General features: G+C 44.2%; 2 protein-coding genes across 4 annotated transcripts; one reads left to right on the forward strand and one right to left on the reverse strand.

Annotated features, from left to right (window-relative positions):
* The first annotated feature begins 1,262 nt into the window (after nt 1-1,262).
* Nucleotides 1,263-2,433, forward strand: hamp (hepcidin antimicrobial peptide). Its single transcript, XM_068323469.1, has 3 exons — nt 1,263-1,581; nt 1,684-1,761; nt 1,923-2,433. Exons 1-3 carry the CDS (start codon nt 1,495-1,497, stop codon nt 2,025-2,027), a joined length of 270 nt encoding a protein of 89 aa, XP_068179570.1. The 5' UTR covers nt 1,263-1,494; the 3' UTR covers nt 2,028-2,433.
* Nucleotides 2,434-5,101: 2,668 nt separating this feature from the next.
* Nucleotides 5,102-17,860, reverse strand: usf2l (upstream transcription factor 2, c-fos interacting-like). 3 transcript variants are annotated; one of them, XM_068323470.1, is made up of 11 exons: nt 17,072-17,860; nt 16,604-16,644; nt 16,220-16,326; nt 15,060-15,179; nt 14,265-14,418; nt 11,707-11,794; nt 10,366-10,404; nt 8,438-8,496; nt 8,024-8,118; nt 7,782-7,910; nt 5,102-7,055 (listed from the first exon to the last, which is right to left on the reverse strand). In XM_068323470.1, exons 1-11 carry the CDS (start codon nt 17,104-17,106, stop codon nt 6,966-6,968), a joined length of 957 nt encoding a protein of 318 aa, XP_068179571.1. In that variant the 5' UTR covers nt 17,107-17,860; the 3' UTR covers nt 5,102-6,965. The 3 variants fall into 3 exon arrangements, with proteins under 3 accessions (XP_068179571.1, XP_068179572.1, XP_068179573.1); XM_068323471.1 differs by lacking the exon at nt 10,366-10,404 and having other exon boundaries at nt 17,072-17,857; XM_068323472.1 differs by lacking the exons at nt 16,220-16,326; nt 16,604-16,644; nt 17,072-17,860 and adding an exon at nt 15,319-16,112.
* Nucleotides 17,861-18,034: the final 174 nt, after the last annotated feature.

Here is an 18,034-nt window from a genome sequence, read left to right on the forward strand (position 1 = left end):
TGACGCAGCGGTCCACCGGCGACTTGTTTCTCTAATTGAGTCAACACCAGCAATTTGCTCGACTTTGAAGATATAATGAGAATTCAAATGGCCCCTGATTTTATCAGCATCCTCAGCCCACCGTTTATCAGCGCATGCCGTTATTTTGGCTTTTTCTTATTTCATTTCCAGCATTATTGATTTTTTTTTTTTTGTATTTATTCACGGCCTGATGTTGCTCTGGAATACTTTTCTTACACTGACAGGTTAATTAATCTTCAAGTGTTTATCGCTGCCTCAGTGAAATGGTGGGAATAAATGGTTCTAACCATTTTAGACTTGCGGTTTTTGCTTTGCAATTATTAACAGTATGGATTATTGTCATTTTGTCAGAGTTGTTAATTTCGCACCGTTTGAAATATTTATGAACCCATCGACCGCTGTGTGTGCCAAGAAATTAGAAGTTCGATTTTGATATTTTAATGAAACTAGTCTCTGCCCTTTGTTGGAAATTCATTTTATTGTTCCTGCAAAATGAAGAACTGAACATAACTAACATACGAAATGACGACAGACGGTCGATGGTCATAATGCACATCGATTTAAATAAAGGTTTTCCAATCCTGGCCAGTATTCAACTGCTTTCAGATTTCATTTTCTTCATCCGCAGGTTCCTGTGAGTCATGCAAAAAAAAAACGAATGTGTTAAAAAATGAGAGGCTAATTATTTCATTTGAGAGGATGTAATTACATCCTTTATTCCGAGCAAAGGATACTCCGAAGTGGCTTCCTCTCCTTCGTGAAGGTTTTCTTGGGTCAGAAAAGTACAGCTTAGTCATCTGTTGCGAGAGATTAACTCGCACAGTCTTGGCCTTTGCTGTGGGAATTTCCATTTTCCAGTTTTCTTCCAGGAAAACTCACTTTTTTTTTGTTGAGTTGAATCTGTACTGCTTTGCTGTTTAGCAGTGACGCAGAAAACCTATTGCTCTCATTAAAAAAAAAAAAAAAAAATCACATCTCTGGCATGAGCAGAAGCTTGTTCATGTGTGGATTATGTGTTCTGTCGGTGGAAAGTAATTCAATTTGAAAGTTCGAGGTTGATTTGATATTCGGGAACAGACCATCCAAAATAGATCAGAGAATTTCCAACCCTGTTGGACTAAGAGGGCGAGAAATGAGGAGGTCAGAATTTCCCCAAGTGGAGTTGGGTAACTCCTGCTATGAACCGGCCTCCCAGAGCGATGAGGCAACACTGAAGCAGGCGTGTATAAATACCAGAGCCAGCTGCTCGCTCCACCATCAGCCGGCGAGGGGAAGTCGAAAGAGCTGACAGGAGTCGCCAACAGATCTGAGGAAATTCACTTGCCTAGACAATCACCATCCATCACTGGGGCTGAAGAATAAATTGAAGATATTGTGGTGCTCTTCGGTGGTCTGACACACATGAGAAAAAGACCCATCGGCTCTAATCTACAAAGGATTTAATAACTAAAACCACTTAAAACCCCCCTGAAAATGAAGGCCTTCAGCATTGCAGTTGCAGTGACACTCGTGCTCGCCTTTATTTGCATTCTGGAGAGCTCTGCCGTCCCACTCGCAGGGGTAAGAATTTGACTTCAGCTTCACTTCATTTGCTTATTAGCTATAAATGTTTTGTCAGGATGCTACGATGTGGCCCCCTAAATGTGCATAATTCATTAACAGGTGCAAGAGCTGGAGGAGGCAGGGAGCAATGACACTCCAGTTGCGGCACATCAAGAAATGTCAATGGAATCGTGGCTGGTATGTTCAATTGACTGAATGAATTAAGCCAATTACCATGAGCAAATTAAAATTTAAGTGGATGTGTTTTCCCCATGGAGTACCCTGGTGCTCTCTCCACACAAGGAGGATGAAATGCTGGAGATGAACACCGATGCTAATGTCTCTTGTCTGTCGTGCAGATGCCAAATCACATCAGGGAGAAGCGTTGGAGCCACATCTCCATGTGCCGATGGTGCAAAAACTGCTGCGGGAACGAGGGCTGGACATGGTGCTGCAAATTCTGAGGATGATAAAAAAAATTAAAAAACGGGCAATGATTTATTCCCCGTTTTGTCTCATTCCAAGAAATGACCTTCTCTTGATTCCTTTCTGAAAGGCATCGTCTGCGCCGCGTTGTTTCGTATCATTTTTCAAAAGGCAAAATTCATAAAAAAAAGAGGACCAGCCGCTTTTAGTATTTATTTGCGTTTTTTTATCAGTACTTTCACCCTTTTTTTTTTTTTTTTAAGCTCATCTTTGTTTCTAAGACCGATCTGATGTAAATGTTTCCGTATCTGACTGAAATGTAACAGGTTCACCTTTCATGCTGAATAAATAATGAACATTTGCAGTTGCAAAAAAAAAAAAAAGTCTCAGCGTCATTAACAAGGGCATTTTCAACAGAAACTGGTTTTTGCAGAACATATAAAATGAGGTATAGAATGGTATAAAATGAGAGACAGGAAGCTGGTATTTCATTTCAGGAGCACATTTCAATAAAATGCAATAAAGTTCCAAGGGCAACAATCTTAGGGAGTCACCGTGACACAGACAGCTGCTCAGTCTATTCTCTGGACGTGTGATCTGAGGATGGAATAGAAGTGTAGCACACACAAAATGGATTGAATAAATGTCATGTTAATGTAAAAGCACACCTGGAGTTATAGCTTGTTATAGCTGAGAGGCTCGGGTCATAAATGTTTCCACGGCCATCGTCAGGGGGATGGTGTTTACAGGATGTTTGTCCATACTATCAAATACTGTATATACATGTGTGTGTGTGTGTGTGTGTGTGTGTGTGTGTGTGTGTGTGTGTGTGTGTGTGTGTGTGTGTGTGTGTGTGTGTGTGTGTGTGTGTGTGTGTGTGTGTGTGTGTGTGTGTGTGAGAGAGAGAGAGAGAGAGAGAGAGGGAGAGAGAAAGACATATCAGAGAAGCCTGAATGACTATATTTTAATCTGGCCTCAGCATCCACCTGTAATCACTGGAGGCGGAGGGACCAGGTCCAGATTGAAGCGACAGGTTTTCATGCAAAAAATTTTGCACAATACATTTGTTTTCTGCCAGTTATTTAAAACCCCACCTCGGGAACAGAAGGGGAGACACAGTCCATGTTTCAAATTCGATCAGATACCGAATCGATGGAGCTAATCTCGGGTGTCCACCTTGAAACCGCGTTGATTGCATCTGGCGGCGCTGGCGGGTTGAAGACGTATGCGAAGCGTCGGCGTTTTGGCTGTAGCTCATACTTGAAGGAATGTAATAAAAGCTAAGTTTATATTTTTTTTACTGCGTGAATGGAAGCTGCGACTGGCTTCACGGGTGTAGGCGTCCGACCACGAGGTGATATTTTAACAGTTCTTTTGATTTCAGGTGGTTTACTTTCATTTTATTGAAGGCTTCTATTATTAAAAAGCAAAATAAACAATTTAAAATCCAATTCTATCATTTGACATCCCTATTTGCGCTGAGGAAGTCACAAATAACACCACAATGAACTGAAACAGGGACATTTTTAGTGTCTGTATACCCAACAGTGTGTTAAATGCTTCAGGACCAGCACTACATCCTGTTTCTTTTCTTTTTATTATTGTTCAACAGGCACACAGAATTTGAATTTGTCGGTTTGATCAAAATGCAGGAATCCAAGAGAAGAGCTGCCAAAGAATAGAATAGAAGGAAAAAAATTCCAGCTCATTCATATTCCCCATCTCTTGTCAGCAGAGAACACACACACCCCCTGTGCCGACACCACCATTATGAGGAAGACAGGAGCTGTGTAGTCGTTGTGTAGTTATTAATGTAGACCCCAGAGAGACCGGAGCCAGCGTGGTATACAAGGAATGAGCAGCATTACATGTCATATAGAATAAGACCCTGTCTGTCAGGAAAAATGTCTGAGAGACAGAGAGGAATTGTGGGCAATATGTGTTCCTGACAGGCTCCCGTAGCTCCAAAAGCACAAAGGTAAGACTAGAATGCAAGACATGAAATTGTGGCTCCTCACGCAAAAAAAAGAAGAAGAGTTCAATAAAAAATCAGTGAACCGTGTCCAGACGGCCAGCAGGAGGATATATAAATGTTGAAAAGGATTCACATATAAAGTTTTAAAAAAAGAAAAGAAAAAAAAAAAAAGCAGTCGACCTCGTTCCACAGGCAGGCAAACAGATCCAACTCCATTAGGCGTTTCAGCAACAGCGGGTCATTAGCAGAGCGCACGTAAAATATCGATGAATTTTAAGGAAATTATCAGCACCTTCAGGTTAAGGTGTCCCCGAATCCGTTATATATATTGGTAGAAACACGTGGTTTACAGGAAGGCAGACGACCACGTGACCCATTAAGTCAGGGTTCAAAGGTCACGCACCACAAACAGAGACGGGGACACGAGGATGCCAGCCAGGCGGGATGCGTGTTTGTCCGGTGCGTGACGAGTCCACGATGGAAACCAATGCCGTTCCAGCACCGCGTCAGCCCAGCCGGATGACGTCAGATGACGAGGCTTGGATGGATGGATGGATGGATGGATGGATGGATGGATGGATGGATGGATGGTTGGATGGATGGATGCATACCGCATTGATCTGTCTCTATCTACAGGTCTCCTTACCCGATCTAATCACAGCAGCACCTTTTTCAATCGATCGATCGGTAGATGATTGGGTAAATTATACCTATTTGTGACGTGAAACATATTGATGACATCCAATTCTAAATGGATTTTAAATTTTAAAAAAACACAAGACTGTCATGTTTCAGTATGTGGAATTCGATTTCACTGATCTATCAGGGGTTGATCATCTGTAATTGATAAGGCGAGTTCAATGACATGAAGATAGAACATTACATATAAGACTTTCATGTCTTATGTTAAAAATAGGGAGCTAATTATATTTTATAGTTTTCAATCAAATAGAAAACTTTCAAATATGTCTTTTAGGGGCTTACAGTGTATACTGAAATTTTTTTTTCTAAATGTCTGGAGGGTTAAGGGTCAACTTGAACTTTAACCACAACAGATTTGAGTTAAAGGTGTTCACACACAAACACAAAGGCACAGAAAACCAACTGACAGAATGAAGGAGCCACAACTGAATCCCATCAAGGTTATTAGCTAATGAAACTTTTATTTTCCATACCTTTACTTAGAAAAGATGTCTGACAAGCAAACCTGAGAAGTGAGACTGCTACAGAGATCAGTGTTTACCTTTCATCAATCGAAAACAAAAATTTACAAAAGAAAATGTTCCATAGGTGACCTTTCATTTCTGAACACAATATTATTCAAATCTTTTCTCACCGAGGTGGAAATAAAAAATAAAAAAAACTAATGTGCCAAACATCAATCATTAAACTTTGGGTCGGTGACACTGGCTCCACCGCGTTTGAATCCAGCTACAGAAACACGAGTTAACGTTCTACAGTCTGACATGTTAAAATATGAATATGCCTGATAATCTTTTTTTTTTGTTTTTTTATTTGTTGCCGGGGGTCTGAGGGTTGGTTTTGCTTTGCAGAATCCTGAGCTGTCGAGAGAAGAAAAAAAAAACCAGGGAGAAGCAGTCGGGCTCTAATAAGCTTCATGTCTCTCTTCTTCGTGGCCCGGAGCGGAACAGAAACACATCATGTATATTCATTCACAAAAAAAATCAACAGTGTTAATATTGGCTTTCTGCTGTTCTTACAACCAATTACAGTGTTCTGTTATTTTTCATGAGTGGGCGGTGACGTCCGAGACGATTTCCAAGTACCCCCCCCCCCACTTTTGGGTTTAGGTCTTTTCCAGGAGCTCAACACAGACTGTTTCTTGTGTTCTCCTTCTCCACAGCGAGTCAAGTCTTTGAGCAGATCTCTCCAGGGTGCCCCCCTCCCTTCCACAAAACCACCCCCCACACCCACCTTGTGCGTTAAGCTCCATTTGAAGCGTTGCGATCCCAAAATAGAGCAAACAACTTGAAAATGAATCATACTGGATTATTCTTACATGAAATGAAGAAAAAAAAACAAAACCACAGCACCTTTAGTTTGGCAGACAAACTGGGTTCATCAATAGTCTACAAGTTTCACACTTGCATAATTTAATTTGCATTTAAAATTGTTTTTTTTCACACTTTTTGAGCTTCTGGGTTGTTGTTTTGTTTTTTTTCTGTTAAGCAAACGCCCAACAACAATTCAAGTAAAGCACTTCTTTTCCAATCAATCTCCAGGATTGCACACATCATGACGAAGGGGCCGGTGGAAAGTTAATGACTTATCGATTGTGTCGTCTTGGAGACGTGGGGCTCAGGCGTTGTGTAACATCTGCATTAAAATATGACATATTTACATAAATCAGCCCGGAGGAACAGGAACGGGCCTCCGCTCCGTGGTGGGGTCAGGGTAAACGATGCATATCGATGGATTTGTCTGGAAAATCTAAAGTCTTCTTCTTCTTCTTCTTTTTTTTTTGTTGCATATTTGAAGTTTCCTCACTTTTTAATCTGCTTCTCTGGGATGCTCGAGCATCAACGTAACCGGACTCCAACAAAGCGTCTATCGGCGAGCGGGCTAATAAATTAAAGCGGTTAAAAACAACATATTAATACAGAAGTCAAACACAAACTGAAGACGGCGCGGACGAAAGTAAAACTTTAAATCATCTGGAGGAAATGATAAACGGATGGGGAAACGGATTTCAACGACAAAACGTCGTAGTCCGTGATTGACGCTGCATAAATACAAAAAACGAGGAGGAGTTCGCTCCTCGTTCGTCGTGAAGCGTTCCGATGGCGGCGAGTGGAGAACGTTTTTCCGTGGCGTCGCAGCCGGCGGACGAAGAGGGGTGTAGCCACCTGGGAACCCGGAGGGAGGATTCCTACGCTAAGGAAAAAGAAATGGATTCTCTGAAGTCTGTGATTTTTCATCATGTCATCTTCTTTTCTCGCGCGTCGTCCACCCGTCCGTCCCGTGTCTCCCCGTCCTCGATTCACTGCGGCGGCGTCTCTCCCACCATCTCGATGCCGTGTTGCTGCAGCTGCGCTCGAAGCAAAGCGTTCTCGTTCTTCAGCTCTTCGATCTGGAGAAAAGAAAGTATCATTAGCGACGTCTTCGCCTCGCCAAAAGACTTGACGCAGCTCAGACACTGGAAACCGAACTTTTTCTTCGTTCGCTCCCTGGGATTTGATGCGTAACGTGTGCGGCCGTTTGTATTCACACGCCCTGCCCACAACCGACGGGATTATCGAGTTTTTGGGGAATGTCATCTGCGCTACATTTCCCACGGGCGACTCCAGAATTCCCCGCCTCCCCACTGAGGAAACCGATGAAGGGAGATCGAGCTCTGAGCATCAGAATGAGAATGCGTTGCTGAATGCCTCGCAGGCCTGGGATTGGACGGGGGAAACGCGGCAGCTGCAAGATTTCACCATACTTTCTGTGCATTAGCATGCAGTTAGCTCGCACGCAACCCCTGTGTGTATTATTCCCACAGTCTCTCCCAGCACTGATTTCAGGTAACACTTCCTATAATGAGAGCGCACTCTTTGATCCTCTTTGTCAGGCTGTGATGATGGGATATGCAGGCTGGAGTCTCTGGAGGGAGGAGGGGGTTGTTTTGGAGATGCATATGGAGGGAGGTGATTTTCATACATCTAAGATTTAACTGAGACGATGTGAGGAACTTCAATCAGGGTAGTGTTCATTTTCACACACGTGCGCAGCCAGAAATGGCCGCTTTATCAAACGCGGCTCCCTGATAACTCCCCTCGCGCTGCAGGCCCGAGCGTTGATCTGATATCCCCACCTGCTGCCTGCACAAGTCGTTGTCCACCTGTATCCTCTCCACCTCCTTCAGTCGCTCCTGCAGCCGCTGGTTGCTTTGCCTGAGGTCGCGGATGTAGTCGCACGCCTTCGACAGGATGCCTCCTTTGCTCTGGAAGGGAAAAGAGACGCCGCCTCACGTCAACACGACAAGCCAATCCAAAACAAGACTCGTCACCGGAAAGCACAGCCAGGAGGAGGAGGGGGGAGGGGGACGTGGCTTACCGCTCCCGTCTTGGTGCTGTCCATGTTGCAGTCTGGGATGATCTTAGAAAGGGTGACGATCCAGTTATTAATCTTGTCTCGTCGCCGCCTTTCAACTGATTGGAGAAAAAACACATACAAGTTGGAAATATACAAATACCACAGATTAGATTAGAATTGGTTTCAAAGTCTCAAAGAGCCAGATTAGCATTTGCTAGATTTTGTCGTGTCAGTGACTGAACTTTTGTTCTGACAGCTCAACAGCAGCCTCTAGTGGACAGACTGTGAACTTCAAGCGGCGTCTATGCTAGATGGAATATTTCAGCCGGGCTTTGTGACTTTTATTTTGAACAAAAGTGCTCCATTTAAGTGCCACATGTATTGTGTTGCAGCGAGAGATGAAATCAAAAGCTGCAATCACAGATAATTACCCACCTTCATTATGTTGTGCTCTTCTCCTTTCATCTCTCGGCGTCCGCGGTCCGTCCATTTTCCTGGAGACAGACGGGGAGGAAGGTGGGGGATAAAAAGACTTTTAATACACTACAATATCTCCCATCTCTGAGCTCCCAACAATGAAGCAAATACGCAAACCCACCTCCCAAATTCATCTAATCCTGTGCCTATTAAAAGCCATTCTTCACTATCGTTATCTCCAAATTTAGGCCTTTTGTGATCCGCCTTCGCCCACTGGCGGCACCCTTTATTTAAAAACCAGGATCTGACATTTGGTGGAAATACTGATGTCGAGGCCACGCCTGCCGTCTCTGACAGCCTCCACGTTCCCGACGCTGGAATGCTTTGACCCTTCGTTGTCCTGCTGGCCATCCTATAATAATACTCAGGTGTGACCCCAAAGGGAACTTGCTGCTTTATTATGCTGTAAAATCACAACGCCGTAGGAAAGCAGATGCTGCGTGATGGAGCCTGAGCGTACGGCTGATGACACCGCCGTCTCTTGTTTCCGTGTCTTCCCTGAGGTATTCTGCTAATTAAAACCCTGACGGTTGGGTGTCTGTGGGTGGGTGGGGGGGGACTTATCCAACTACCCTACACGACAGGCGCGGGTCTAAAAACACAACCGCTTTTAATTATACAGGTGCCCCCGCCGAATACTCTTACTACATTTATGTCTCGCTAATAGAATATATAATTAATACTTCACTCATCCCCCCCTCCCTTTTTCAAAATCAATCAGGAACCATGCAAAAATTATTTCTTTGCTGGGGAAACTGGACCTTTTTTTTTCCCCCCCCGAGGAGGTTTGGGGTTTCATTTGTGTGAGTTTACAGAATGTCTGCGAGTCCTTCATGGCCCTCAAAAGAAATGTGTGAAGAGGTGAGGAGGAGTTAATTACATTGTGAGGAAGATGCAGGGGGGGGTGTGTGTGTGGAAGCGGGATGTTTTTCGACACTCCGGTGGAAGTGTGTGTCGTTGGATTTTAGTTGATTTTTGTTTTAATTTTAAAGAGAGGATTTTGACAAAATGTGAAAAAAGAAGAAACCTACTGGCACCAAGAAAAGACCCTCTAAAGTCAAATCATTATTCAGGTTTCTTGATGGGGCGGGACACGGACGCGGTGGAGATTTGTGCTCTACGTTCAAGTGTGTCACGCGAGGTCGTTCTCCTTCCCGCTTCGTCCTTCTATGAGACGTCTTTCTTCAACCGCGGTGAATCTGTGACCCGTCAACACGACGGCTGGCGTCTGCGTTTCAGATATCGGTCGCGCCAAACTGCAGTTTCTCTTGTATCTCAGCGCATCTTAATGGGATTTGGGCTACATATTGTATTCAGCCTAACAGTGCTCTTAGATAGAATGTAAAAAAAAAAATTTAAAAAATGAGGATGATGGTTTGAATAACTAAATCTACAATAAGCCGGCGCCTGTCTGCGAGTTACTAAGGCGTACAACGAGATACGAGTGACGGGAGCCTCAGCTTCGTTTCCCTCAATGGATGATATGAGTGATGATGTGTCTTTTGTGTGGATTCATGTGTGTAAAGTAAAAAAAACAAAAAACCCAAAAAGTTTAAATCTCTTTTAAAACTCCCAAAAAGCTACGACGGAGGGCGATTTGGAAAAACGGATCTGTTTAAAAGGTGGAGAACAAAAACCTCGTTTCTAAATCCTAACGGAAAAGCAAAAAAGCAACGGATCGGGGTCGGCGCCGAGGAGACGCTACATCAGAAGTAGGAAGAATCACCGGGAGACACGAAGGAGGGGAGGGGCGGAGAGGAGGAGGAGGAGGAAGGTAGATTCGTGTGCTGTTTCTCTGCACTTGTGCTCTGATTAGTTCATTTTCTGTACATTTAAAAAGAAAAAAAAAAAAAGGAGCGTGGGAGAAATGTGGAGACTGTCCTCACCATCGTAAACCTTCCTGCTGCAGCGGCTCGTTTTCCTCTCTGCAAACAGCAGATAGGGAGGGTGAAGTTTAAGTTCATTTTACTCAGACGTCAACGACACCGTCGCCGTTCATTACTTTACTCTGAGCGCGGCTCTGAGGATCGTGTCAAAAATTATACATTATTCATGCGCCAAGAAATAAACAGAGGCATGCATATTGTAGGCAGGCATTCTGACAGATGAGAAAACATTTCAAATGCAACACATTGAAAAGCACGTGTACGTTCGCTAGGAGGACTTTTCGTTCGCCGTTCTCGGCCCCGGCGGATGAATATCAAAGATGCATCAGAGGCGACGCAGCCGCTGCTAAATTTAGAGAGGATCTAGAGCTGCCCCCTTCACATTGCCCCGCAACTAAGGAGCTTAAATCTAGAAATCCACAGTTGTTGAAGATCACAGACGCAGTCGGCGGGATCGCCGTAGATCCCACCGGCAGCTGCAGCGTCCTCTCTCTCTGAATGAGTACCGCCAGCAGACCAGAGCAGAGCTGGAATCACGCAATTATGACGACGACTCGGTTTGTCTTTGTTCAGGTGAGCCCGCTGATTATCTTAATATCAGCAATCAGCAGCGTGCGGCTAACAGTGGGAGAGAGCGTGAAGCACGTCTCTCCTCTGAGGCGTGATGAAGATGAAGCGTGGGGTGAATTTTACAGATAAATAATATCAGAACTATTAGAGGAGAAGCAGGAATTGGCCTTGGAATAAAAAACTCTTCGCAGCAGACGAACAGCGTGAGGTAAAACGTGAGGTAAAGACCACTTTATGCTGCCAACGCTTCAGCCTCGCGGCGTTTATAAAAAAAGACGATTTAACAGTCACATCATCAACCAACGTGCTGCATAAATAAAAAAATAAACTCTGGGCACACGCCTCCAGTCAGCACCACATTCCCTCTCCCACTCCCCCCCGCGGTCGCCATCGCATTAGCATTTAGATGCGGGTGAATCCGGCGTGATTTGTCTGCTCGGTGTAACGTTTTGACGTTGGCTCAGGGAAGACGCCTCGGACCGAAAGCAAAACCATGCGGATGCACCTGTGATCAGGAGCGCCGCTGCCAAATGCAAATTGTGTGAATGGATAAAAGTCTTGACAAAAAAAAAGAAAAAAGGAACCAATTGAAATGATTCCAAGTGAATTAAGAGCAGCGAGTGGCTCTGGACGCTTGACGCTGAAAAGCGAAACGGCTCGTTTTCAGTCCGACCGGATTTGACCTCGAAACTCGAGCTGGACTGAAAGCTACTGGAAGTAACTGAACCCAATCACATCCTTTCTACCAGAACTGCTCGGGCTGATACTCACGCAGGGTATGGTTGAGTGCGTGGGGCGATGGTTCGTGGTGTGCCTGCCTGAATGACATCAGGGGGGGTCATCATCACGTAGAACTGACCTGTGGAGCGCGTGAGAGTCGTCAGTTTGCAATCAAAACACAAAAACACAGAACATTGAGGGGATAAGTGGCGTGGAAATCTAATCTGCTGTCGCCGCTCTGCTGGAATTAAAAAAAAGTGGCTTCAAAGTACAAAATCTCAAATCTCATGGGTCAACACAGGAAGCAAAGCCTTCTGATGCACGATCGATGCACGCAGACGCTCTTATTTTCTGTTTTCTGTGACATTCAGAACAAACTTGAGAGATAATAACGATAACGATGCTTTAATAATGATGCTTTTTAATCAGTAGTTCAAAGGTCTGGTAAATTTCAAATTTCAAACTCTCTTGACCCATAAATAAATCGAGTTTGTTCGACTTGTTTACGGTTGGTTCGAAGGCATCATGTGACATCATCAGTGCACTGAAGTGATCAGAGCAGCAGACGCCTCGCTAACGCCTTCATCAAATGCTGGATTGTTTTCACGGCGTTGCTGCATTTACACACAAGAACATTTGGTCTTTGTTAAACAGATTCAATCAATTGCGGAAAATGTTTGTTGTTAGTGTGACGTCTGTTGGCCGATGAAGAGCCAATCAGGAGAAGGCTTGGGAAACGAGGTCAAGATTCATTCAGATCCTCTTTAAAAAAAATTCAAAAAAAATAAAAAACAGGACCTCCTCTCCAAAAGGAACTCCTGTTTTTATTTATATTCCATAAAAAAAGTTCTATGATCGTTCTTTCTAGTAAATCACCCTCCCCCCTGAGGGCTCTCAACAGCCGCCCACAGCAAAGAGACCTCATGCTCTTCTTCCCTTTCTGTGGCAGGATTCTGGTAACACCACCCACAAGACAAAAAATAAAAATAAAATCTCCAAACAAAAGTCCAAAAATACGGCTGTTTTTCTGCTGCTGCATCCAGAGCGTGTCATACTTTTAATTTAGGTGCGTCAGTTGACGCCGTTTCGTGGCCCCTGGGGGCGTCTGGTTCTCTGCTGGGTGTCATGTGATGTAAGTAGGACACAGTCAGCGCTCCTGGAGAGACTCGGTGATAGATAATCCAAGAATCAGTACAAGACGGGTTTGTTCTAACAGTCGGAGATAAGTTTATCAGAAAAAAACACAAAGATGCAGCGACGACTTCTTCGTTTAACACAGTGATACACGGTTAGCATAGAAAAACGGGGGGTTGGGGTTAGATTAGTGGAAAAAACACACACACACACACTGCCCCAACCGGCGCAGCACTCTTTGTTAAATTAGCACAGCCCACAGATTAAATTCTGATGCACCGCTGACGAGGACCCGGCCTGACCCGGGATCCTGCCTGAGTCTTGTCAGGTTAGGAGCATGACTGAACTGTAATGTTTAACTGGCCTCGGCTTAATGAGCCGTGATGGACGTGCTGAAATGAAACTGAATAAGAAACGCTTGAGCTCCATGTGAAGACACCGGTGCTCCACCTGCCTGGACTTTGATGAAAATAGTGGTGCTGGAAACTCTTGTTTATTAGCTGTTAAGCTAAAAAACAATCACGTTTTAGACTGTGTGCATCAAAGACCCTGCAATCAGTTGATTTATAATCGATTCATTATTGCTGAGCTACTTTTGTGAATTGATTAATTCATATCTGATGTTGAACCAGCTCCAGTTTGAGATTCTTAGATTAGATTGCTTCCTTTGGGAAAATATCCAATGTACTTGTTTTCTGGATTACCTGCAGGACAAAACAACTGTATGACCTAAACAATCATGTAAATATGAGATCGGGGGATGATGAAAGCAAACGATCAGTTTGAACCTTGTACTCCTTTATGGTTTGATTTAAAACGGATTAACTGAAATGCAGACAGGATTAACGTCCGAGTCATCAGGCGGAGGTCAAGACCTCGCAGAAGAACCCAGAGTTCAGCAGAAGTCCCAGCAGCAGTAGAAAGAAACCCACGGTGACCTCAGAACCACCGCTGTGATGAGATTACACCGTCAGATCAGAAAACTTCAAACTGACGACCGTCTCCTGGCAACGCAACCAAAAGAAACAGATGCATTTAGCGTCCACGAGCCTCCCCTTGATCTCCGGCGTGCAACCACGAGGTTTTTAATGCGGCCAGATGTCAACATACAGGCAAACAGGAAGACAAGAGGAGGAGGGGGAGATGGACATGTGACATGATGCAACCAGCGAATATGAGCAGCGCGACGAATCTCATTTACGCTTCTGATAATGTTTGACTTGTGTTTGAAGAATCTAAGCTAGGAAACAAACCAGAGATCTTAGATTGAAGTAAATTTGTAACTGCGTTTGTAAGACAGAAGCACTTTTATCACACCTTTATTACACCAAAATCATATTTCTATGACTACTTTACTCCACATTGTACTGGTTTGTTCCCCCCCCCCCGTTTCCACCTCAAATTAATACCCAGAAAATGAGCTCTGCAGTTTCACCGTGAGCTTCAGCACAAAAAAAGTATGAGAACAGACTCACCTCCAGCCTGTGTGAGCGTAGGATCGGCGGCGGCCTGCACAGACACAGTCCCATCGCTCACCGCAGTCGCAGGGAAATAAGCGAAGCGCGTCTCCCCTCCCACTGCCTCTCCTGCTGGGCTTCCTCCATTACTGAACGGGTTCTGGATCACTGCCTGTGGTACACGAGCGACACAGAGGAGAGTCTGAGCAAGTAGCAACGGAGCAGTCACAGCAGGTAAACCAACACCTCGCTCTCTATGCCGGTTACTTTTTGTAGAACCCCGAGCAACAAATGGCGCCGCTTGACGTTTGGGGATAAAAAGAGAGAGCGGAGAAGGAGCGATGATCACGTTACCAAGACAACACAAACAGCTCGGTAATGAAAGCGTGGAATTCAGCCCGGCAGGTCTTCAACCAAAAGCAAAAAAAAAAAAAAATCTCCTTGTGTCAACTGTGCACAAGATCGAGTTACACAGAAAAAGGATTTTGCATGCGTGTCGTCACGTGTTTGGCAGACGTCACGTTAAGGGTTCGCAGTTTACATCGCAGAAATAGTTTGACATCAGCTCAATTACCTACACTTTAAATCATCAGCAATGCATGTCTTAATTTTGAAATTGTTCTATCGTATGCAGGCTGTGCTTACAGAGGAATACTTCTAAAAGAGGATGAATTCATTCCTGTTTAAATTTCCTTCATCAGAACAAGAAAAGCTGAAATATCCCCAGCCTCGTCTGGTTAACACTGACGCGTTGCTTTTGTCTTCATTACCAGCAGTTTCTCGACAATTCGTTAAAAAAAAGCATTTAACTACCTGAGCCACAGCCTGTGGAGCCCCAGCGAAGGCCGCCGTGGAAACGACGCTCACTGCTCCCCCTCCATCATCTCTTCCCTCCAGGGACTGGTCGGTCACCTGAACAACACGATACGTCACCTACGAGACGGAGAGAGACACGCAAGTTAAAGAAAAAAGAACCAGATGGAGAAGCACTACAGAGTTAGCATTTTTTTAAAATCAACTTGAGAACAATCCTAAAAAAAAAAAAAAAATGAAGACCCAGACCAAATCTTACCTGAGTTGCAGATTTGTTTATCATGTCTATATTTCTCCAGTCCAGTCACGCCAATAGAGTCGATCTCACATTAGCTGCATTCTGAAGAGCGAGCGTATTGTGTGGGACGCAATATGCTTATGCATCAGAATGTGCTTGATTCAATTTGAAAACAAGTCGAGAAAATGAGCTTGTTTATAACAAGAATCGCTATTTGTGTTCCTCCGTCATGTGACTCACCTCCTGACTGACATGTGACAGTGGTCCCATGCCAATCCCAGACCAAACTGGAATCACATGATCGCCCGCACTGGCCTTGTTTACGCCGAATGAGCGCGCATGGATCACTGGTTTAATTCTGTCCAGCGGAACTCACACAAAGCAGGATAACCCCACTTAAATGGGCGGAACACTCCTCGCTAACTTATCTATATTTGTCAGAGTCCCATCCATCAGTGATCACCGCACTGAGGAGATATTCAATCACGGCATTGGTGGATGAAACCCATAAATATACAATATACTCAAACACGACTAACTCCCTGTCATCTGACTTGTCTTTAAAAATGGGGAATCCAGTTAACACTAAAACCAGTTTATGGTGAAACTGATGATCTTCCTCTCACGTGGTCATGAAGCTAGGAAATCCTCCCGAACACATGCATCAACCCATTATCTAGAACTCTCAGCTGCTGATTATGACTCTGCAAAAGTGCCTTGGATTTTTTTTAAACTAAACCTGACATCTGAATGACGTGATCCCAGGATGTGATCCATCTTCTGTTTTGAGCGCTGACGGATGTAATCTTACCAAAAAACTTGACGCTGGTATGTCATTAGAAGGAACTGAGCATCTATCGGTTAAAAGCAGTCAAATCACAAAACCATGGGCAGTATCCACGTCCACCCATCAGTGGCTCACCTGACCGCTCTCGGTGCGGAACTGATATTGTATATTATGGTCACCAAATGATGCAGCCTGCTGAACACTGGCTATGGTAACAGCTGTTGGCTCGTCCCCCGTCCCGTCTACAGATGGGGGGCACAGAGACACAGAAAAGACAACATCAGACACATAAATTCAAATGCAACGAGACTTCATTTGAAGAAAACAACATTATTACTGCTGCATGATGCAAGAATCAGTCAAGAAAACAAAATATGCGCCATATTTTTGTCTGTTTATTTATTAAATAAGACTTTACTGATTGGATTTTATTAAAATAAAAACCTTTATATGCTTTTTGATGCTAATGCAAACTAGCCCCGCACCTCCCAGCTGTGTGGGTGTCAATGGCATCCTTACCTTCAGATGTCTGGATGACCTCTTCTTCTTGCTTTTCTTGACTACAAAATCAGAAACACAAATAAGTGTTTAATATAAAGCAAAGCACTTACACTTACATTAGCAGATAATAAATGTGCGATAATAGACAGAACTGGACATCGTCGCTGCTGTCTTCCAGTGAGCTCCAGCTGCTAACAACTATTTTGTTTTTAACAGCTTAAGTTAGCCTAAAGCGACTTAGCAGAATGCTGTTATCGTGTTTTTAATCACCTTTTCGCAATCAGATATAAAGGATTTTTATAATGCAAGTCAATTTTCCAGCTTGTAAATTGTCCAACTTTACTCACTAAGTTATTCTTTCAAGTTAATTCGTTTCGTTAATAGTTTGTTTTTTCTTTAAAATCCGGCCTCGGTTAGCGGCTATCCGAATTAGCATGACATTGCTAGCTTATTTCAGTTAGCCATTTTGCCCCGACGCTCGCGTACCTTGCGTTGTCCAGACTCTGTTCGAGCATATCCATCAGTGTGAGAGTAAAATGTGATATTCGGTGTCACAGACGGAGATGGAAGCGCTGATCACGGGAACAAACACTCGGGTCATGTGAGAGAGACAGACCAGGACACGTGAGGTAGGGCTCGGTGTCGACGTGAAAATGGAGGCCGCTGCCGCCGCCCGCCGCTGCCGCTAATGCTGCCGCCGCTCACCGCTAATGCCACTGCCGCTAATGCTGCCGCCGCTCACCGCTAATGCCACTGCCGCTAATGCCGCTGCCGCTGACGCAAACGCTGCCGCCGCTAATGTTGCCGCCGCTGCTAAATGCCGCTGCTGCTCTGAGCGATCCGTGGTGACTCCGGTTTATCCGCCGTGGCGCTGGAGAATTTGCATCTCACTGGAGATCACAACTAAATATGTCCGAAGCGACTGTTCGTCCCGCCCGTGGCCGCAGTGGGAACACTATCCGGATTCATGTTCGGGCTGCCGGTTGAGGAGAAAAGTGCGGCGCGAAGAAGAACAATCTCGTTAGTGTTTCACGGGAAACTAATTTTAATGGTTGTTAATTGTCTATCGTCGCATGATGACTGTGAAACAAACATCGTCTTCTCCGAACAAGGGCGTTGTCTGGAAGAAAGCTTGACTGGGTTATTGGTGAATGGCTGCAGTGTGTATGATACACATTCAGTAGGCTAATCGAATTAGCTTCGCTTAACCCGCGATTACTGCCTTTATTATGATTTAATATTGCTGCTAAAAATAAATAAAAAAAACTTGTGCGGAGAATTTGTATGGAAATGTGTATTATAATCATGCAGAGGCAACAATAACTGTTGCACTTTCTTTTTTTTTTACTTCCACCATAATAAATGAGCATTTTAGAAATACTGGAAAAGAAAAAAAAAGTACATTTTAATGTGTAAAATGATGAGACGAGCCAAAACATCTCAGTTTCC

The sequence above is a fragment of the Antennarius striatus genome, chromosome 9 (genome assembly GCF_040054535.1).
Source record: "Antennarius striatus isolate MH-2024 chromosome 9, ASM4005453v1, whole genome shotgun sequence".
Taxonomy (NCBI): domain Eukaryota; kingdom Metazoa; phylum Chordata; class Actinopteri; order Lophiiformes; family Antennariidae; genus Antennarius; species Antennarius striatus.